Source organism: Globicephala melas, chromosome 9, assembly GCF_963455315.2.
Source record: "Globicephala melas chromosome 9, mGloMel1.2, whole genome shotgun sequence".
Classification (NCBI taxonomy): Eukaryota; Metazoa; Chordata; class Mammalia; order Artiodactyla; family Delphinidae; genus Globicephala; species Globicephala melas.
In genome coordinates this window covers 17,294,827-17,318,272 of record NC_083322.1, presented here as the reverse complement: position 1 = coordinate 17,318,272, position 23,446 = coordinate 17,294,827, and the positions used below count along the sequence as shown (strand labels likewise).

The 23,446-nt window shown below is 39.3% G+C and overlaps 1 protein-coding gene across 2 annotated transcripts in view; it reads left to right on the top strand.

Annotated features, from left to right (window-relative positions):
• Positions 1–246: 246 nt before the first annotated feature.
• Positions 247–23,446, top strand: part of NUP205 (nucleoporin 205) — an 81,236-nt gene continuing 58,036 nt past the window's right edge. For both annotated transcript variants that reach the window (XR_004038896.2, XM_030853921.2), the window contains exons 1-10: positions 247–303; positions 6,981–7,123; positions 8,360–8,531; positions 10,786–10,930; positions 11,318–11,477; positions 12,269–12,497; positions 13,723–13,887; positions 18,316–18,491; positions 21,153–21,269; positions 21,450–21,587. Coding sequence is in view for 1 of the 2 variants with exons in the window: in XM_030853921.2 (XP_030709781.2) it covers positions 276–303; positions 6,981–7,123; positions 8,360–8,531; positions 10,786–10,930; positions 11,318–11,477; positions 12,269–12,497; positions 13,723–13,887; positions 18,316–18,491; positions 21,153–21,269; positions 21,450–21,587 (1,473 nt within the window). In the remaining variant the exon portion in view is untranslated. The remainder of the gene's footprint in view (positions 304–6,980; positions 7,124–8,359; positions 8,532–10,785; positions 10,931–11,317; positions 11,478–12,268; positions 12,498–13,722; positions 13,888–18,315; positions 18,492–21,152; positions 21,270–21,449; positions 21,588–23,446) is intronic.

The following is a 23,446-nucleotide window of genomic DNA, read 5'->3' as shown; positions in this document are numbered from 1 at the left end:
ACTACAAGTCCCAGGATGCACTGCACGATTAACGTCAACTCGAGGACCTCGGGTCTTACCCTCGCCTGACTTAAATGGGAATTTTCGTCAATCCCAGCGAAAATTGACGTCTGTGACTTAGAACAGATTTTGGAGTATTTGTACGCCTGTGTCGGTCGAGCGTGCATTTCGGAAGGGACAGCGTGGTATCTTTCTGATTAGGCGTGGCCCCGGGCAGCCTCACCCTCTTCTGGGGCTTCCGTGCGGCGGGAGGGCTCCGTTAGTTCGCCTCCAAGATGGCGACGCTGTTGGCGGTAAATTCGGGTAGGTACGGCCGGGCCAGAAGGCAAGCTGTGGGGCAGGGTGCTGGTCCGTTCTTCAGGCAGAGACGTGGGCAGTGAGGTTCCTCGGAGTCCAGGTCCGCACTTGTGCATAGTTCCCGCTTCTCCCTAGCTTTGGGCCTAGAGTCCCGCCCCTCCCCAGTTTGAATGGCGCGCGTCGGCGCTGCGGCTCTAGCCCTAGCGTTCGGGCTTAAGGATCGAGGCACGGAGGCTTGGTACCCTGGAACCGGGCGTGCAGTTCTCGCAGCCCAGGGCCGAGTCTGGTCCCTTCCATTCCCCACCCCATTATGTGTCTGCGGTCCGAATTCCTGCAGGATTTGCAGTTCTCCGGCAATGAGGCCGGGAGACCTGAGATATTTTTCATCCACGAGCGCAGGCTGAAAACTCGCACCTCAAAATGGACACTGGGGCCCTTCTTGGAGGTTGGGTGGGTGGGTGGGGTCCTACAGGAAGAGAGGTCCCTTAATTACGAAGCCTGCAATCCGGAAGGTGGCCCAGGAGTGCCGTGACTCCCAGCTCTGCGTGTGTGGCCCACCCCTGGATGCTCTTGTACCTTTGGAGCAGTAGATCTTCGGGGAGGGGCAGAATCTAGAAGGGAGTAAAGAAACTCTGAAAGGTTTGGATTGGGTCCTCTGGGCAATTCTCAATCAGGGGCGGACCCCCCCCCCCGTCTCCATCGGGGCGTTTGAAAGAGTGGGTGCATTTTGACTGTCAACATTCCTGGGATGCACCGCTGGCTCCTAGTGGGCGGGCCAAGGATGCCAAAAGTGCTGCAGCGGCCGGAGCGGGCCTGAAAATGAAGAATTTCCTGCTCAGAATGCCTTGATTGAGCCGTACTAAACTTAATGGGCGGTTAAGAGCACGTCTGTGTGGTAAATGCTTGTAGAGGATCTCACTCAAGAGGAGTCTTTTCTGGGCGCCTTTTCTTTCCGTCCTTATACAGTCTTTTTGTTGCTGGTTTGTTCTTTTCACACGACTGATATTCTTGAAAACTTATCTAAACCTGACTTTTGCAAATCAAACCATTTCGGAAACACTACGATAAATTGTTTTATAATAATGAATGATTATGTTTATCAAGTACCTCCTTTTTCGCAGCCACTGGACTAAGCGTTGTACTTTCATCTTATTTAGTCCCCTTTATACAACTCTGGGGTAGCTGCTATTAAACACCTCATTTTACAGGTTTGGAAATAGAGTCTTAGAGTGGTTAAGTAACTTCTCCAAGGTTATACAGCTAATGATTCGAAGCCAGTCTTTGATACTTAAACGTCTACATGCTCCTACTTAAGTAAAACCTAATTCATTTCACTACGTAATATTTCCATATATCTGAATGTTAGTAGTGAAATTACTTCCTTAGTACTGCTCTCCTGCCCTCCCACACAGATGTAAACTTAAAACAAGGCTTGTGTGTTGTATGTGTGGTTATATACTTTTCTTTAGTATGTACTTGTTTTAAGTTACTATCATTAAACATAAATCATTGAAGGAAAAGGAGTTGCCAACAGTTGCAAAGAGTATACATTATATTACAAGGCCTTGTGGCAGGAGTGTTTAATTGGCAACGTAGAAAGGAAACTTTTTTTTTTTTTTCCTGCGGTACGCGGGCCTTTCACTGTTGTGGCTTCTCCCGCTGCGGAGCACAGGCTCCGGACGCGCAGGCTCAGCGGCCATGGCTCATGGGCCCAGCCGCTACGCGGCATGCAGGATCCTCCCGGACCGGGGCACGAACCCGTGTCCCCTGCATCGGCAGGCGGACTCTCCACCACTGCGCCACCAGGGAAGCCTGAAGGGAAACATTTTTAAAAGCCCAGTCAGGAGAATATATTTTTTAAAAAAGTAAATGTGCAGCGAAGCAACCCAAATGCCCATTGACGAATGAATGTGTAAACAATGTGGTCTATAGATATATAATGGAATGTTATTTAGCGTTAAGAAGGAAATCCTGTCTTATGCTCAGCATGAATCAACCTTGAAGACATTCTGCTAAGTGAAGTAAGCTAGTAACAAAAAGACGAATACTGTATGATCCTACTTGTATGAGGGATTGAAAGTAATAGAAACAAAGAATGTTGGTTGCCAGAGGTTGGTAGGAGGGGGAAATGGGGAGTTGTTTAACGGGTACAAAATTTCAGTTTTGCAAGATGAAAGAGTTCTGGAGATCTGTTGTACAACAGTGTGAAAGCCCTTAATGCTACTGAACTGCACACTTCAAAATGTTTTTTAAGATGGCAAATTCTATATTATGTGCTTTTTTACCATAATAAAAAAAAATTAAACATCTCAGAGTTGTAGAAGGGGGAAAAAGTAGAGGTAGAGTTTGAAGGCCTATGCCTGAGTTTCAGCGGCATGATTTACTAGTATTGTCACCTGTATCAGCCCGGCTGAGTAGACCTACAGGCTTGTGAGTAAGCAACCATTAACACTGACAATCCTTGGATGGCTGGCTGGTCACCCCTGTCCTGTTCATAGCATTGTCTATTTCAGACCTTTTCCACACTCCTCAAATCTAGTCTCCTAGTCACAGAGAAAATAAAAGCCAACAGGCATGAACTCTTTTTTTCACGCTTGAACCTACAAACCTAGATATATCTGCACTCTTTCGAGTCAGTTTCCCTGTGTCTTCCTGTCTAAGGTAAATCCTGCCCTTTACACTCTTCTCCTCATTATCCCCTCCTCTCTCTTTTGTTCCTTTTCTTTCCACTAATTGCCCAAATCTTTATCTTGATCTCATGCCTCATTCCAGTTACTGTCCTCTTGCTCCTCTTCACAGTCAAACCTTTCAAAGATTCATCAGTGTTCAGACTCTGTTGCCATACCTTCTCCTCCTCTACCCACTCTAGTCTGTTCCCATCCTCCTGAACAGCTCTCAACATTTACATGCTTTTCTGTTTCACTAAGTCCACCAGACACTTGAAATCTATCTCACTTGATCGTTTAGGGTAAAGACCCAAATCCTTAACATGGGCAGGTAAGCCCTGCATGGTATGGCAGTTGCCTCCCTTGCTGATCCCTTCTTGGTACTCTTGCTCTCTTGGCATTTTCAGGGGTTTGAGAGTGCAGCATTTCCTCTTGCCTCGGGAACCCACATGCTGTCTTCCTGGAGTGTACATCCACCACCTCCCACTCCTACTTTTTTTTTTTTTCTTTTTTTTTGCGGTACGCTGGCTTCTCACTGTTGTGGCCTCTCCTGTTGCGGAGCACAGGCTCCGGACACGCAGGCTCAGCGGCCATAGCTCACGGGCCCAGCTGCTCTGCGGCATGTGGGATCTTCCCAGACTGGGGCACGAACCCGTGTCCCCTGCATCAGCAGGCACACTCCCAACCACTGCGCCGCCAGGGAAGCCCCTCCCACTCCTACTTTTATCCTTCACATTTCAGCCCAATTATCACTTGTTCAGTGAATCCTTCCCTTCCCTGATCTCCCTGGCTAGGTCACATTCCCCTATTATGTGATCGTTGCCCTGGGTACTTCACCTTCATAGCACATACCATAATGGATATTGCCCTTATGTATGACTATATGGTAAATGTGCTTCTTCACTACACTGTGAGCTTACCCATACCTAGTACATGATGAATGAGTGAATAAATTTGACTTGCTGGAGGTATTCCTAAAATTTAGGAAAGTAAATGTATTCCTCAAACAAGCAAATGACTTATGTTAAAAATACATATTTAGTAATTTGGAAAAATTATAGCCTCCTTTCATCTGTAATCAATAACAGGGAGATATTTACCAAAATTAGTCAAACCAAAGACAAAATGAATATAAATCTTTGTTGCAACTACCTTCTGTGATGTGTTGATGTTAATGATGGACTCAGGAGGCTGGTATCTGTGGGGTTTTTTAGTGTAGATTTTTGATATGTTATTGGATGCCTCCCCACAAATGGGGGGAAGTGGAATTCTCTCTAGAATTCACTGAGCTTATTCAAACTAAGTATATATAGTGCAAAGAAAGTTATTCTTCAGGGGTTCTATTGAGTATTACTTTTATAGACAGTTTACTTTTGTTCGCTTTTTGTCAGGTTTTAAAAATACCTGTGGTAAGGCAAGTTTCACATTTGCCTACAAGTCATTTTTGATAACTTTCCTTCATCCCCTGTGCCAATCAGTTACCAGTTCTGACTCTACCAACAGACCTTGCCTTTCTACTTTACTGCCCTCATCCTGGTTAAGGTTCCATCACCTCATGAGTAGCTTACCTACCCAACATCCTTGGGTCCTGACACTTCATATTCTAGTTAGTCCATTGGTCACACCATTGTCCAATTTCATTTTGTCATCTACTACTTGAAACATTCCCATTTACTAACAGGAAAATTTCCATCTTGGCCAGGAATACAAGGCTCAAACCTACTCTGTCCTTTGCAGCTGGAAAGAGCCAAGAAGATGATCTCTAGGGAAGTCAGTTAGTCACCATCCAACTAGCACCTCACAGGCAGTCACCAGGATCCAGGGTCAGGTCCTCATTTTGGCAGGCCTGGAACTGTTGTTTGTTAGTGTATCCACAGTTGAGTAGATTCCAGTAATTGATGCTCTCTGATCACATTGGGAAAAGACAGATATATAAACCAGTATGTCAATTAATTGATCTTTAGTGGGAAGTACATCTGCATGGATACTCATTTCATCAGCACATTTTTAATTCTAGAAATTTATATGACAAGCTATATTTTTCATTAGAAGATTGGCAAGTTTAGGATCAAAACAGGAGAAGCAACGCAGGGAGTTGGATGGTTGTCTCTATGTAAGGTCTAGACATGGTGATTCCCATTCCTCCACATCCCCACACCAAAGACCTGATGCAAAACTTCCTGCTCTGCCCTTCAGATTAGGTTAGAGTCTTCCTTTTATATGTTCACATAGCACTCTGTACCTCTCCCTTAGACTGGTAGTTCTGTTTTGTTTTTTTTTTTTTAATTTTTATTTTTGTCTGTGTTGGGTCTTCGTTGCTGTGCGTGGGCTTTCTCTAGTTGCGGCGAGTAGGGGCTACTCTTCGTTGCAGTGCGCGGGCTTCTCATTGCGGTGGCTTCTCTTGCTGCAGAGCACGGGCTGTAGGCGCACGGGCTTCAGTAGTTGTGGCTCGCGGGCTCTAGAGCGCAGGTTCAGCAGTTGTGGCCCACGGGCTTAGTTGCTCCGTGGCACGTGGGATCTTCCTGGACAAGGGCTCGAACCCTTGTCCCCTGCATTGGCAGGCGGATTCTTAACCACTGTGCCACTAGGGAAGCCCTGGTAGTTAGTTGTGTTTTGAATCCTGCATTTAATGCCTGTCTTTCTTGTCAGTCTGTAAGTTCTCTGAGGCCTGGGATCCTGTCTGTCTTGCTTGCTCTGTAGTCCCTGGCACATGCATGACCCTCAGTAAATGTTTGTTGAGTGAATGGCTGATCCAGCTTGACTGGTTTAGTCTGTCCTCTCCCTGTACATCCTTTTTTTTTTTTGCGGTACGTGGGCCTGTCACTGTTGTGGCCTCTCCTGTTGCAGAGCACAGGCTCCGGACGCTCAGGCTCAGCGGCCATGGCTCACGGGCCCAGGCGCTCCGCGGCATGTGGCATCTTCCCGGACCGGGGCACGTACCCGTGTCCCCTGCATCGGCAGGCGGACTCTCAACCACTGCGCCACCAGGGAAGCCCAACCTGCACATCCTTTTTTAAAAAAAAAAAATTTGCCCAGTAAATTGCCTTTTTCTGACAACATTGTTCATAAGATTGTAATGCATTTAGTTAGGTTATCTTGCATGTCATTCTGACTGTTCTGGTGACTTTAGTGGGATTTGTGTTTTCTCAGATGGCAGTTAAACATGTTTGCAGACCACCCTTTACGGTTTAAGCTATAGTTCATCTGTTGAGTGAGTGAGTGGTTTTGATTAGTTTCTCTTTCAGAGTCTTTATAAACACAGGAGTGCCATATCTGATTGTTTGCAACCAGAAACTTTGGGCTTCCAGGTCGTGTTTTTCTAACCATGCTTAGTAGCAAAAGCTCTCTAAGTATTACTTATTATTGTTATTACCTTTACAAAGCAAAATGTGATCCTTTTTATATGAGTTTACAAAAGAATTCCATAATTCTATGTTGTTTTTTAATAGCTAGTGTCCCAGCCAAAACAAAAACTTATTCTTTCAGCTTCCAAGTTTTATAGAATCTGATTTTTTTCCCCCGTATTCTTGCTTTTCCTCTAGATGATAGGGAGGGAAGGAAAGGCAGTTACATTTATTGAGTGACTATGATATGCCAGACACTATATTGTATATTTTACCTAGTTTATCTCATTTAATTCGTTCAACCCTATGAAGCAGGTGATCTCCCCATTTTATATAAAAGGAAACTGAACTTCAAAGAGGTTATTTTCTCACTCCATGTCACGTAACTAATATTAAGTGACAAAACCAGGTTCAGCTGATATTCCAATTTAAAGTCAGGATTTACTTTATATTAAGTTAGGTAAAATGACGTTTATATTATTGCTTGTGAATTCTAATATTCTTTTATATTAATCTTTGGTTTGTATATATAACTCCTTATATTTAAAAGTAGCTGTGAGCAAAAAAAAAAAAAAGGAGCTGTGAGCATGACTAAAATGTATAGACGATAACCTTACCTTATTTTCCAAATATATGTTTTATTTGATGCTGATTTTTATTTTTTTTCTTTAAGCTGCTAGTCTGTGGGGTCCTTACAAAGACATTTGGCAGACTGTGGGAAATGCTCTTTGGAGAAGACAACCTGAAGCTGTTCACCTTCTTGACATGATTTTGAAGAAACACAAACCTGACTTCATCTCATTGTTCAGAAACCCAGTAGGAAATTTTCTTTTTTTGCTTCTTGGATTTGCTTTTTCCTTTAAAGATTGAAGGAGCAAGTAAATTCTTAATGCATGTAAATGAAATGTTACTTGTTCTAGTCCATTGATTCAAGTTTTTTCTAAAAATGGAAGTTTCCTGGGAGCAATTATTATCTTTTTTCTCTTCTCCATAGACGTTAATATTGTATTTATCTCTAGCTAGGAGATATCTTAATAGTATTTGAATACAATTTAGAAAGTTCCGTATATTTCAGAAATATGAGCCTCCTTGGAATTTCTGACCTATAGTTAATCTGTCTAAGCTTAGTAAGATTGATTATTTTATTTATTCCCAGGTACATTTCAACATTTTAACTCTTCATAATGCTATGTAAGTTGTGTTAGCAGTTAATTCTTACATATTGTTAATCACTGCATCTTGACGTACTTTTCAACCAGGGATAGAGTACTTCAGTGGCAGGGATTCATATTTGGAAGCTCCTTTCCCTGCTGCTTGACAATTTTTTTTTATAGACCAGCAAGACCATCTAAGAACTATTTAAGAGCCCTAGCCTGGGAGCCAGTTGAGCTGAGTTCCAGTCTTGGCTCTACCACTAAAGAGTTGTATGACCACAGGCAAGTCACCTGACTTATCTGGGCATCAGTTTTTCCATTCTGTTAATAGAGCAGTTGAATTAAATGACTGTGTGGCATTTTTCAAGGTGTAAATACCTAAGATTTTATGATCTATCAAGTAATTCTATACTATATGTTATTTGTTAAATATTTGCACCAAGTAAGCCTTTTTGCAAATAAGACTACATTTTAAAATAACATACTAATAAGCTATTATTAGCCCTACTAATTAATTCTATATTTTTTTTCGATTTGCTATTTCCCACTTGAAGATTTATTGTTTTTATATTTATTAAAGATATACTTGGAAAGTTTCTTAGACATTTGAAAAATAGTATGCTATTTTGTGTGATTTCTCAACATTTTTTAGTTCAGAGTTTAGCAGAAGCAGTTATTGAGAAGGTAATAACAGTATAAAAAGTTGAAAGTGATGTAAAATGTTACCTCATAAATGTCTAACTATATCTGATAGTTAGACCTTTATCTGATAAGCAATGCTCCTGTTTGTCACTTTACCAGACTGCCTTGTGAATAAACTTCTCTAGGTAACAATTTACCTTGTCTCCATGTGCTATTGTCATTACATGATCCTATTTATTTATTTTTATTGTTGTAGCCCAAAAATGTTCAACAACATGAGAAGGTTCAGAAAGCCAGTACAGAGGGAGTTGCTATCCAGGGTCAACAGGGAACCCGACTTCTTCCTGAACAGCTTATTAAAGAAGCCTTTATCCTCAGTGACCTTTTTGATATTGGAGAATTGGCAGCTGTTGAGCTTCTCCTTGCTGGTAGGTTGACATTTAACTGAACCTATGGTAAGGTAGTACATAAATGTAAAATTATTCACTTGTAATTTAAAATATTATATCATTTAGATTCCAAAATAGTTTCTAAAGATGTAGTTTATTTGATATTCAGAGTGTTTCCTTTTGTTTATCTTTGACTAATGGGAAGGCTTTAGTTTAGTGATTAGAGTTGTTAAAGGAAATTTAACTGTTTTAAGATAGACTTTTTCATGGTAATTGACTAGCAAAGAATGACTGCATCTCAGAAGTTTTGTAGCAGAAAGCATTTATTGTCATATAATGAGTAAGAAGGTAAGGTCACTGCTTTTTTGGAGTTTCTTTTTGAGGGGGTGATTCAGATAATGAGTAAAGAATAAGATAATTTCGATAATACTGAGTTCTAGGAAGAAAATAAAACAAGGCAGTGGGATATAGAGACATGGGAGATGATAGGGGGCACCTGTAAGTAGGGTACTTAGGGAAGGCCTCTCTGAGATTGGGACATTTGATCTGCGACCTGCATGATGACAAGATACCAGAGTTGTTGGGGAAGGGTGTTCCAGGGAGAGTAGACAGCTCAAGGTGCGAATAAAGGCCTGCTGAAGGATACAAAGACCACTGTGGCTGGAACATCAGGAACTAGGGAGAATGAAGGAAGATGAGGACAGAGCAGGAGTCGGATCATAGTCTTGCAGGCCATGAAGATTATTTGGATTTTATTCTAATTACAGTGGGAGGTTGTTGGCAGGGGCTTTAAGCAGGAGTTACAGAATCCAGAATAACTGAAATTATTTCTCTGGCTGCTGTAGAGAGAAAAGATTGAAATTTCCATAAAATAAGCAGTTCATTTTAATTATAGCAAGGGAACCATGTGAAGAAGCCAGGTGGGCATTTTAATTGAAAGAAAGTCTAATATGTCTGAAGATAGCATGTGGCTGCCAGAATCCTTTTTGACCTAAGGCTGCATTAAAAGAAATACGATATTGAGAATGACTAAGGTCGTTTTCCCGTTCTGTGATGCAGATGTTAACTGGACATGCTTGAATTTTGAGTTTAACTCAAAACTTCATTTAACAGTTATTTTTTCTGTGCATATTATGGGCCAGGCACTGTGTTAAGACTCCAGGGATATAAAGATGAATAAAACTTCAACTAGTGTAAAGGAGCTCATGGTCTAGTAATTGAGAAAGACATGGAAACCAATAACTATGCCACCATTAAGTAGATTAATGCATGGTTTAGGGATGGTCCAGAGGGGAGGCATTTAAATTGACCTCAGGTTGTACAGGGAAGTCCACAAAGATAACGAGGCTTACGGTAGTTGTTGAAAAATGAGTAGGCATATGTCAGGTGGAGTAGGTGTGCACTCAGGAAGACAGAGGGCATCTAGACAGAAGAAATCGCCTGTAAGAGGTGTGAGGCAGTGAGATGAATTTGGGGAACAGAAGGGAGTAGAGTGTAAGAGCGATTGGGCCAAGGGGCGAAAAATACCATAGGAAATGAAACAGAAACTATAGGCAAAGTAGTTCAGAAAAGACAAAGTAGAACTTATTCAAAGGAGAGCAGTTTAAAAGGGCGAGTAGGGCTTCCCTGGTGGCGCAGTGCTTGAGAGTCCGCCTGCTAATGCAGGGGACACGGGTTCGTGCCCCGGTCCGGGAAGATCCCACATGCCGCGGAGCGGCTGGGCCCGTGAGCCATGGCCGCTGAGCCTGCGCGTCTGGAGCCTGTGCTCCGCAACGGGAGAGGCCACAACAGTGAGAGGCCTGCGTACCGCAAAAAAAAAAGGGCCAGTGAAAGCTGAAACATAAGAAAATGTTATTTAATTTACTAGGGGAAGAAACATACAAATATTTGAAAGACTTTTTGTGAAAGAGATAAAACAATGGGTAGATGTTTGAAGTAGAGGACTTTTTTTTTTTTTTTTTTGGCGGTACGTGGGCCTCTCACTGCTGTGGCCTCTCCCATCGGGGAGCACAGCTTTCGGGTGCGCAGGCTCAGCGGCCATGGCTCACGGGCCCAGCTGCTCCGCAGCACGTGGGATTTTCCCTGACTGGGGCACGAACCCGTGCCCCCTGCATTGGCAGTAGGATTCTCAACCACTGCGCCACCAGGGAAGCCCAAGTAGAGGACTCTTAAGACCCTTTAAACCCTAAGGTTCTGTGATTTCTTTGAACTGAACATTGGTATAGTGATTTTTGTCTCAGCCTAAACACATATGTGTTTATTTACTAAATTATTTCTCAACTCCCTTTCCTAGGAGAGCACCAGCAACCACATTTTCCTGGCCTCACCAGAGGCTTAGTAGCTGTTCTTTTATACTGGGATGGAAAGCGGTGCATTGCAAATTCCCTGAAAGCCTTGATACAGTCTCGACGAGGAAAGACATGGACCCTCGAACTCAGGTCTGTTTGCATGCTAGGATTTCAAGGGGTTAATTAGAAACTGCTTGAAGAATTATAATTTTAGAAACAAAAATTCACTTTAGTATGTATAATTTAAGTGTATAACCTAAGTTGAGTAATAAATCACTCCCTTATTCTGCCAAGAATGACACAACAGTTTAAACCTGCTTTATTTTGTTTACAAATGAAAGGTAATTCAGTTATTTATGGTTAGAAGTTTATTGAAACACAAAGATTTAAAAAGAATGGCAAGAGCTAGGTTATAACTCATCCTGGTTGTTTCCAGTAACCTAACATTATCATCAAAAGAGTGTTTGCTATATCCATGTGATGAGAAAGTATAAACATTACTGTTCATTATAACATTATTGATTATTTTCATTACAGTCCAGAGCTGGTTTCCATGACAACACGGTTTACTGATGAGCTGATGGAGCAAGGATTGACTTACAAAGTTCTTACTCTTGTGTCACAGATTGATGTTAACAACGAGTTTGAGAAACTACAGCGTGAGAGAGGTTTAGGCAGTGAAAAACATCGAAAAGAGGCAAGGGTTCAATGACATCAATTCACGGGTTGTCTGTGTCACATCTTGGAGGCAGAAAAGTCATGTCACTTAGAACATTCTTCTAATACAGGCATAGGAAAATTAACAATGCCTAGGAAAGTGTATAGGCGGTTGTGTCCATGAAATTGACTTGCACTTGTTTCAGCCTCTTTCTAGGCACTATGTGCCATGCTAGCACTTTTTCTGGAATGAGCCCTTTAAGAAATTTTTTTTTTTTAATTTATTTTTGGCTGTGTTGGGTCTTTATTGCTGTGCGCAGGCTTCCTCTAGTTGCGGCGAGCAGGTGCTACTCTTTGTTGCAGTGTGCGGGCTTCTCATTGTGGTGGCTTCTCTTGTTGCAGAGCATGGGCTCTAGGTTTGTGGGCTTCAGTAGTTGTGGCATGCGGGCTCAGTAGTTATGGCTCGTGGGCTCTAGAGCACAGGCTCAATAGTTGTGACGCATGGGCTTAGTTGCGCCACGGCATGTGGGATCTTCCCAGACCAGGGCTTGAACCCGTGTCCCCTGCATTGGCAGGCTGATTCTTAACCACTGCACCACCAGGGAAGCCCCGAGGCCTTTAAGAAATTGTCCTATAGAGGAGGTTGGGACTTAAGATTGAGGAATTAATAGTAGGGTTTGTTCAGAATTGCAGAGGTGAGATTTTAGGGTCGCTTATGGATTCAGATACATTTATATAGTTTGCCTTTATGATACGTAGTTTACATTTTGGAATAAGATCAGGCTTCAGTGTAATTTATTTATACCGATAATCATTCATCTTTATTTCTAGGTTTCTGATCTCATCAAGGAGTGCAGGCAGTCTCTGGCAGAAAGCCTTTTTGCCTGGGCTTGCCAATCACCTTTAGGCAAAGATGACACTCTGCTCCTTATTGGACATTTGGAAAGAGTGACTGTTGAGGCTAATGGCTCGTTGGATGCAGTGAATCTGGCTCTTCTTATGGCACTTCTGTACTGCTTTGATATCAGTTTTATAGAACAAAGCACAGAGGAACGTGATGGTATTGGATTTTGTACCTATTAATACATTTATTTCAAAAATCAGATTTAATTGTGGAGATAACATTTAAGAAGGGTGATTTTTTAACAACTAAGATAAAAATAGTATATTTTATTCCTTTGTGTGTAATTCATCCATATTTGAATATTTAGATATAAGATCACACTTTTAAAGTAATTGCAGCCCCGTTAGATATTTCTGTTATCTTTTGAGGTTTTGGAATGGGAACGTGCTAAAGGATTTGCAATATATGTTTGTTGAATTAGGCATGCCTAATTTACTTGCTTGTTTTTTTTTTTTAAATTAATTTATTTATTTGGTTGTGCCAGGTCTTAGTTGCGGCAGGTGGGCTCCTTATCTGCGGCACATGGACTCCTTAGTTGTGGCAGGTGGACTGCTTAGTTGTGGCTCGCCCGTTCCTTAGTTGCGGCATGCAAACTCTTAGTTGTGGCATGCATGTGGGATCTAGTTCCCTGGCCAAGGATCGAACCTGGGCCCCCCGCATTGGGAGCGCAGAGTCTTAACCACTGCGCAACCAGGGAAGTCCCCCTACTTGCTTGTTTCTTTACTATTCACATTTTAAACCTTTCATTCTAAGGGAGGATAACTATAATTTTTAGTAATATATTATCTTTAACTTTTTTTTTTTCTGTGAAGTAGATAAAATTTCTCTTGGTAACCTTGTAAACAGTTACTGCTTAGAACCGAGGATCTCAAAAATGATTCCCACAAAGGAAGCTTATTGCCATTTAATGTCATAAATATTTATAATTATTCCAACAGTTGTCCACTGTCCGCTTTTGATTGTATCATCCCCGTCTCCTTTCGTTAGGTATGTGAGGAGACCAGACACTTCCCACTCCTCTTTGGTGATCATCCTTAGCCATTACAAAAGGCTTATTTAAAATAAAACTACCCCTTACCTCCAATCGAATTGTCACATAGTACATTGTGTGTCACATAACAAGCAGTACCTGTGCTTCTCATATAGGAATGCTGCCAGTTAATGCATTGGTCAGATTTCCTGTATTGAATGAAATGAATCACAGAATTAAGTAGATGTAGTCTGTTTTTATGATAGTATACTTATTATTTCAAACATTAATTATAATTAGTCATAATTTTTTGATGGGAATACTCTGACTTTCTGATTCTTAGACATTATTCCTGTATATCAAAAGTGAAAATTTCTCTACTTTGGTATAGTCGTCTATTTTTGTTTTCAGATATGATTCATCAACTTCCACTGTTGACAGAGAGACAATACATTGCAACAATTCACTCTCGTCTTCAAGACTCACAGCCTTGGAAACTGCCGGGGCTGCAAGCCACTGTGAGACTTGCCTGGGCACTGGCGTTGAGGGGGATATCTCAGCTCCCTGATGTGACAGGTAAACTGATTGTAGTTCATTTTGTTATGAGGAAATGACATATCAGCGTTTAATGGCATTTCAGAAAAGGTGTTATCTTTTTCTTTTTTTTTTTTTTGGCTGTGCCATGTAAGGAAAAGGTGTTATCTTTGACATGTATAAGCATGAGCCTAGGAAGATACCTAGAGTTGTGGTAATTGAAATTTTGTATTGAGAAGTACGGACCTTTTCCTTTTTTCTTGTCTCCCAAAAGAAATTATTTGAAAAAATTTTTCCCTTTCTTGCAGCCAGTTCTCTTTTAGCTTCTTTTTTTCCTTAAGAGTTTTAAATTTGAAATGACAGTATAACAATACTTTTACATTTTTCTTTTTGGTTTTGTTCACAGACAGACTAATTTTTCTTACATTGTGTCAGATTAAAAACTACTGTTATTTTAAATTACAGTATATTAGGTGATATTTGGTTGAATCAATAATGGATGTGGAATCTGACATCTAACAATCTGTTACCCACTATAGCATATCCTCTTCTGCTGTTTACGTGCATATAATTATCATACTAATAGTGGTTTACTCTAACAGGATGAGAGCTATGCTTTTGTTGTAATTTGAAGGCCCGAAAATTGTCATTTCTGTAGGTTTTTACTGTAAATCTGGAAAGGTTTTATTAAAGTTTACAGTCCATGTCAATGTTTCCTAGTCTTAGAGTGTCAGCAGATTCCAGTATCTTATCAATTGTATGATTCCAGAACATTTTGTTCTCTAGTCTCATGCTGTTCGCAAGTGGGCTGTGGAAAGATTTTTTTTTTTAATTTTTGAAATTTATTTTATTTATTTTTTCTACAGCAGGTTCTTATTAGTTATCTGTTTTATGCGTATTAGTGTATATATGTCAATCCATATCTCCCAATTCATCCCACCACCACCAGCCCCCGGCCAGTTTCCCCCTTTGGTGTCCATACGTTTGTTCTCTACATCTGTCTCTATTTCTGCCCTGCAAACCGGTTCATCTGTACCATTTTTCTAGGTTCCACATATGTGCGTTAATATACGATATTTGTCTTTCTCTTTCTGTCTTACTTCCCTTGTATGACAGTCTCTAGATCCATCCACATCTCTGCAAATGACCCCATTTGTTCCTTTTTATGGCTGAGTAATACTCTATTGTATATATGTACCACATCTTCTTTATCCATTCGTTTGTCGATGGGCATTTAGGTTGCTCCCATGACCTGGCTATTTTAAATAGTGCTGCAATGAACATTGGGGTGCATGTGTCTTTTTGAATTATGGTTTTCTCTGGGTATATGCCCAGTAGTGGGATTGCTGGGTCATATGGTAATTCTATTCTTAGTTTTTTAAGGAATCTCCATACTGCTGGCTGTATCAATTTACATTCCCACCAACAGTGCAAGAGGTTCCCTTTTCTCCACACCTTCTCCAGCATTTGTTGTTTGTAGATTTTCTGATAAGCCCATTCTAAATGGTGTGAGGTGGTACCTCATTGTAGTTTTGATTTGCATTTCTCTAATAATTAGTGATGTTGAGCAGCTTTTCATGTGCTTCTTGGCCATCTGTATGTCTTCTTTGGAGAAATGTCTATTTAGGTCTTCTGCCCATTTTTGGATTGGGTTGTTTGTTTTTTTAATATTGAGCTGCTTGAGCTGTTTATATATTTTGGAGATTAATCCTTTGTCCATTGATTCGTTTGCAAATATTTTCTCCCATGCTGAGGGTTGTCTTTTCGTCTTGTTTGTAGCCTCCTTCGCTTTGCAAAAGCTTTTGAGTTTCATTAGGTCCCATTTATTTATTTTTGTTTTTATTTCCATTACTCTAGGAGGTGGGTCAAAAAGGATCTTGCTGTGATTTATGTCATAGAGTGTTCTGCCTGTGTTTTCCTCTAAGAGTTTTATAGTGTCTGGTCTTACATTTAGGTCTCTAATCCATTTTGAGTTTATTTTTGTGTATGGTATTAGGGAGTGTTCTAATTTCATTCTTTTACATGTAGCCGTCCAGTTTTCCCAGCACCACTTATTGAAGAGACTGTCTTTTCTCCATTGTATATCTTTGCCTCCTTTGTCATAGATTAGTTGATCATAGGTGCATGGGTTTCTGTCTGGGCTTTCTATCCTGTTCCATTGATCTATATTTCTGTTTTTGTGCCAGTACCATATTGTCTTGACTACTGTAGCTTTGTAGTATAGTCTGAAGTCAGGGAGTCTGATTCCTCCAGCTCCGTTTTTTTCCCTCAAGACTGCTGTGGAAAGTTTTTTTTGTGTTACAAGTTTTTCTTTGGCCAAGTATTTTTAAATTTTTAATAAATAAATTTATTTCTTTATTTATTTTTGGCTGCATTGGGTTTTCGTTGCTGCACATGGGCTTTCTCTAGTTTTGGGGAGTGGGGGCTACTCTTTGCTGTGGTGCGCAGGCTTCTCATTGCAGTGGCTTCTCTTGTGGAGCATGGGCTCTAGGCGCATGCGCTTCAGTAATTGTAGCATGTGGGCTCAGTAGTTGTGGTGCACAGGCTTAGTTGCTCCATGGCATGTGGGATCTTCCTGGACCAGGGCTCGAACCCGTGTCCCCTGCATTGGCAGGTGGATTCTTAACCACCGAGCCACCAGGGAAGTCCCTGGCCAAGTATTTTTTATATTAAAGCTGGTAGATGGAGAATTAGACATTTACAATCATGTACAAATTCTGTTTCTCAGCTATACCTCTTACTCATTTACAAGTCTTATTTCAGTACTTTTCTGGCATAAAATTACTGTGTACTTTTAAGTAGCTATGTGATAGTTAATCAAATTCATATACTGTAAATTACTGTACCATTGGCCTAATCTTGAGAGGCACAGTAGAAAATACTATATACTTCACTAGATAAGAATAGGAATCCAGACCTAGTTTCAAGTCCTAGATCTTTGGCTACTTAATCTCTTTAGTTTTACATGCTCATACCCTTTTATAATCTTTAAAATTAGGGGTATTATAATGAATGTTTTTCTTTTTTTTTGGCTGTGCTGCATGGCTCGTGGTATCTTAGTTCCCTGACCAGGGATTGAACCCAGGCCCTCAGCAGTGAAAGCGTGGAGTCCTAACTACTGAACCACCAGAGAATTCGCTATAATGAACATTTTAAAATATACATTTTTATCTCTTAATTTATATTTTTAAAATTACTAGAAAAGATGAATGGCTTATGTTGCAGAAATGGTCATTTCTTGAAATAATCCAGATGAGTTTTAACAAAGATGTGAATTTTGATAAATTAGTTCCTACTCTTTTGGTAGACTTCTGGACATTTTATAAAATATGTTTATTACATTATTTTATAAAAAGTGTGTTTTGAATTTTACTAAACTGATTAAAATTTTTATATACTGTTTTGAGACGATAGAACTCAATTTACATTAAGATATTAGTGTGCTTTATTACCTAAGTAAGTAGTCTTCAAGCAATAGTTCTTAATTTCAGTATTTCTGAATTCAAGTGAAGGCTTGGAACTAGTTATGAATATTTAATTAATATTAATAATTAATAATTTTAGTAATCATTACTGTTAGTAGTAATAAAGAATTAAGAAACTATTTTGTTCTCAAGGAGTTTGTATGATATGGGTAGATATGCAGGCTTTATTTCAAAAAAACAACACATAAACAAAAAAAGGGAAAAACCAACCAATCTCTTTTCCTCTGGTTGAGACTATCCTGGTTTATATCTATTCCTGACCCTTTTAAAGGCATTGAAAGTGTACTTTAAGTAACAGAATGTATTTGGTCTCTATGACAGTGAAGCAGAATAAGCTATTTAACATTTCTTTTTCGAAGACAGATTATCACAAAATTACCTAGTAATTTTTTTAAAAAATATATTTATTTATTTTTGGCTGCGTTGGGCCTTCGTTGCTGTGCGCGGGCTTTCTCTAATTGCGGCGAGCGGGGGCTAGTCTTCATTGTGGTGCAGGGGCTTCTCATTGTGGTGGCTTCTCTTGTTGTGGAGCATGGGCTCTAGGCGCGCAGGCTTCAGTAGCTGTGGCACGCGGGCTCAGTAGTTGTGGCTTGCGGGCTCTAGAGCACAGGCTCGGTATTTGTGGTGCACGGGCTTAGTCCCTCCGTGGCATGTGGGATCTTCCCCATCCAGGGCTCAAACCTGTGTCCCCTGAATTGGCAGGCGGATTCTTAACCACTGCGCCACCAGGAAAATCCCTTAAGTAATTTTTTTATCGCTCTCGATGTTATTGCGAAGAGTAGATGATTTTCTAATGTACTTTTTCTGTAGTTCTTTGGGGTTTGTGAGTCAGTTACAGTTACACACTGTCTTATTTTGTGTACAGAACATATTAGAAGGTTGAGAAGAGATCTGAATTTTGAACTATCAGCAGAATATTTTGAGATATTGTAATCTAGTTTAGTAATTTTTCCTCCATGTGCTCTTTTTCTAAATATGTTCCTAGCTCTGGCTGAATTCACAGAAGCAGATGAAGCAATGGCAGAGCTCGCAATTGCAGACAGTGTTTTCCTGTTCCTCACTGAATCCGTAGTGGTGTCAGAAAACTTCTATCAGGAGGAATTTTATATTCGTAGAATCCATAATCTCATTACAGATTTCCTGGCACTTATGCCAATGAAGGTAAGTGTTATAATGTAGGACGAGTAAAAAGTAGTAGAAGAATTTTATAAAATAATTTAAAATTGACTAATTAACCAACTTTATGTTTTGGAAACTAATAAAACCTTTTACTGTAGACTAATATTTGGCAGTAGTTGTTATGTTACAACTTGTGAATTAGTTTGTGATTCATGAAAATGAAATAATGTAAGACCCATTAACTGAGAACAAGCTAAAAGGAAGAAATATTTGGCATTGAGAATTGTTTGTAATGAGAAAATAATAGGCAAATGAAAATGCTTCTGTGGGGAGCAAATTATTAACTTCATGCTACCCTGGAGAATCAGTGCTAAGGTTGTCTTATTTAATGCCTTTTATACATGATTTGGAAGAGGTATAGTGGAGAATCTCCAGTTTTATAGTTTCATAGATAATTGTTTAGACCCTTAATTATAGTGTATAAATAGACCTCCACATAGATATGGGTAAAGTGATGGGTTTAAGACACTAATGCAAAGGTTGCTTTTTTCTTTTTTCTTTTTCTTAATAACAGGGCCCAGGGGCCCTGCCTACCTTTAGTGAGGTTACATTTGAATAAAGTGCTCAAGCTATAACATTGATCCAAAAAGGAATTCTTAGAGCCATTTCAGACAGTTCCTACATAGCGTATGTTCTTTGTGCCATTTTGTGTCAAGGAAGCCATCAGAGTGGTGGCAGGAAGTAAAGGAGGGGGTAAAGTCCTATAAAACTGCCTTTTGTGTGTGTGTGCATAAAAAAAGCACCCGAAGGGTCTACACTTATAATTCCAATGTGCAGTTCTGATATCATACCTACTGAAAAACATAAGGCAAATGGAAAAACTACCCAGAATGGTAGCAAACAGGGAATGAAGTGCTTACTCGTGACATAATGAATCAAGTGTTCATTGAGTTTCTCCTGTATTCCAGGTAACCATGCTAGGAATTGTGAAGAAAACAAATAAGTAGGAGATTGATTCCCTGCCAGCAAAGAATATATAGTCAAGTTCAGCAGTCCCCAACCTTTTTGGCACCAGGGACTGGTTTCGTGGAAGATAATTTTTCCACGGAAGCGGGGGGAGGGGGTTGCGGGGGATGGTTCAGGCAGTAATGCGAGCGATGGGGAGCGGCAGATGAAGCTTCTCTTATTGCCCGCTGCTCACCTCCTGCTGTGCGGCCCGGTTCCTAACAGGCCACGGACCACTACTGGTCCACGGCCTGGGGGTTGGGGACCCCTGGTGTCTAGTTGGAGAAATGAGATATACACAGAAAAATACAGGTAGTAACAGTAAGTAAACGACAGGTATAGACAGTAAATTACAGTGGATTTCTTAGGCTAAGGATAGCTCACTTAGGACTGGAATAGTCAAGGAGTGTTTAACAGGTAACTTGAGACCTCATCAGCCTTGAAGGATGTGGTAGATGAACATCATAGAATTTTGGAATTGGAAGAAATCCTTTCATTTTACATTTGTGGAAATGAAGCCTTAGAAAGGGTTAAGGCTTTAACTTTTTCCTAGTTATTAGTCCAGAAGGGACTTTTACTATGGAAAGATAGTGGTCATCTGGAAGGATAAAGGCTGAGAGGAGTTTGAATAAACAAAGTCATATGTGGCTTGAATAGGGTAAACAATGAACTTATTCACACAATTTTGGGACACTAGAATTTTGTTAATAGATATAGTACTATTTAGGTTATCTATGTCTTCTTAAATGAGCTTTGAAGATTTGTGTCTGTCAGTGAATTTGTTTCATTCCAGTTATCAAATCGATTGGCATAAAGTTATTACTAGTATTCCTAATATCATACTTTTTATGTCTGTATGATCTGTAGTGATGTTTCTTCTTTCATCCCTAATATTGGTTAATTTGTGTTTTCTCCCTTTTTTCTTAACCTGGCTAGAGATTTATCAATCTCATTGATCTCTCCAAGGAGCCAGCCTTTGGCTTTATTGATTTTCTTACATTTTCTTTCACTGTTATTGATTTCTGCTTTTATTATTTTTTCCTCTCTGTTTGGGTTTTAATTTGCCCTAATCATTTCAGTTTTTTACCGCAGAAGCTTAGATTATTGATTTGAAACCTTTATTTTTTTCTACTATGGGCATTTAATGTTATAAATTTATCTGTGATTTCTGTTTTAACTGGGTCACACAAAGTTTGATATGTTGTGTTTTCATTTTTATTCTATTTAATGTATTTTGTAGTTTTCCTTGAGACTTCTTTGATTGCTGAGTTATTTACAAGTACATTGTTTAATTAGCAAATGTTTGGGGAGCTAGTTTTGCTCATTACATGACTATAGTGGTGGTATTAGTAGTCAGTAGGTAGTACCAGGGATGCTAAATGTCCTGTAATGTTTAGAATCATCCAACCTAGTGAAGAAGTATCCTACCCAAAATGTCAGTAATTGAGAAACACTTTAGTTAAAATTAACTTATCTGTAGTGGAAAATGCATTGAAGTCTTAAGATATTATAAATTTTGATTAATAATATTGCAGTAAAATTCCTAGCATATTTCTTCACATTATTAAAGTGGAATAGATATTTAAACAATATTTTTCTTTTATGTAATCACTTTTAGACAGTTGCCTGATTTTCTCATTTCATTATTATTAACCCATATAATAAATTTACATATAAACTATATAATAAATTTAATAGGTGAAGCAGTTGAGGAATCGGGCAGATGAAGATGCTCGAATGATTCACATGAGTATGCAGATGGGCAACGAACCCCCCATTTCACTTAGAAGGGATCTGGAACAATTAATGCTCTTGGTAAGTTCTTATATTGGATGGACTATCATCTCCCTCTCTCCGTTATTTTTTCCCCACCTTTGGAAAATTTCAGATCTAATATCTTAAATATACAAGTGAATTCAATAAAAATGTAAATTTTTATTTAAAAGTAATTTGAGTTACAGGCATTTTCCCTCAGTCTTTGTTTACTGTTTGCAGATTGGTGAGCTATATAAAAAGAATCCTTTTAATTTGGAGCTTGCACTAGAATACTGGTGTCCCTCAGAGCCTCTTCAGACTTCCACTATCCTGGGTTCTTACCTTGGGGTGGCTCATCAGCGACCCCCTCAGCGCCAGGTGAGCTCCTAGTTTTTCTGCTTTTGTACTGTGGATGGTAACTGGAAATCTTAAAAACATGAAAAATGGTATTTCCTGCTGTTATTGCTGTTCATGCAAATGAACACTATTGTAACCTTTAGACATTTATAGTTTTTCCTTTTATTTAAGGAAATTGAAACTCTTAAATTGATCTGATCATTTTGGAGTTTATATAGTCAGCCTTTTATTAGATACTAGCTTTGCGTCAAAGCATTAGACACAGAAAAGTGTCTAGTTTCTTTATGAGTCACTTACTTGGATTTAATTAGTATTTATTAACTTACTCTGTCCTCTATAGGCATGACAAAGAATATACATCATTCTTAGCAAGTTGAGGAAGATAGGAGAGGTAAAAATACTACAGGAAAAAGGCTTAGAAGTTATAATTAATGACAGAATGCCTATGAGTCAGTAGATAATGTAGGAAAAAGTCCATTTTATATCCTGTAGTAACTAAAGGATGCTGTGCAGCAGCAAATCAGATGGATTGCCGTATCTGTCTTCATCTCTTTGGGATTTTCTGTTCTAGATGTTTTCATGCCATATAATACAATTTTCATTTATGCTAGCTAGAGTCTAAGATCAGGACCCCCCCTTTTTTTAACTGTATTTCTTACATTTATTGTTTCACTTTTTTCCATTTAAAAAGTTTTGGAGAAGGGTTTATTAAAAGTTTATAAATATTAAAAGAAATTTCCATTATGAAAATTTTCAAACATATGGAAGAGAGAATAATTATAATAAACACCCAACATCTTAATTTATTTTTATTTTTTTACAACAAATGCCCCTTTCCATTTAATCATTTATTTATTGACTGTGTTGTGGTATGTGGGATCTTAGTTCCCAGGGATCAAACCTGTGCCCCCTGCAGTAGAAGGGTGGAGTCCTGACCACCGGACTGCCAGGGAATTTCCCCAGAAGAATTTCTTTTTTTTTTTTTTGCCTTGCGACTTGTGGTCCCTTAGTTCCCCAACCAGGGATTGAACCCGGGCCCTCAGCAGTGAGAGCATGGAGTCTTAACCACTGGACCACCAGGGAATTCCCCAACATCTTAATTTAATAGCTGTTAACATCTTGCCATGTTCACTTCCACTCTTGTTATTTCTACTGCTTTTATTTTGCTGGGTTATTTTAAAGTAAATTATAGGCAGCATGACTTTTCACCTCTCCCTGGTTAAGTTAGTATCTCTTAAAAATAAGGATATTTTTTCTGTATAATCATAAAATTGTTATACCTAACAGATTTAACAATAATTTCCAGAGATCTGTAACATTTTTCGTTCTGAGTTCCAACTAATTAGTCTGAATAATATGTTTAGTTGTTGATAATAGATTTAAGGCATAAGCAAGAGAAAAGAGAAATCTAAGAAGTAGACTTAGAGAACAGGAGTGTAGGAACATGTATTGGCCAGAACACAAAACAGAATATGTTTAGGTTACTATAAAAAGTTCTTTCAGGTTCCTAGATCTTCATACTAAATTTGACTGGGATTTAGGAACTCTGGGTTCTAAGTGTACCTTTGAATTTGCTAGTTAATTTTAAATGAGTAAATTTCTTCAGTTGTTTTACATATTTAGAATGTGAGTAGTCTTACGTTTTGTGACATTACGATGTTTATAAAAATGTACTTTATGTTCACAAAGATATTCTATAATTGCATTAAATTGCTAATGACAAACTTGAAAATGTAATTTTTCATAAATAGAATACCAGATTATTTTGTCTTGGGTGGGGAGGTAAATGAGAGTACATAATTCATTTTAGTTCATATGTAGTCTTTATTCGCTAGTCCATGTTGGCTTAAAGTTAAGATATGCTTTATGTAAACTGTTGG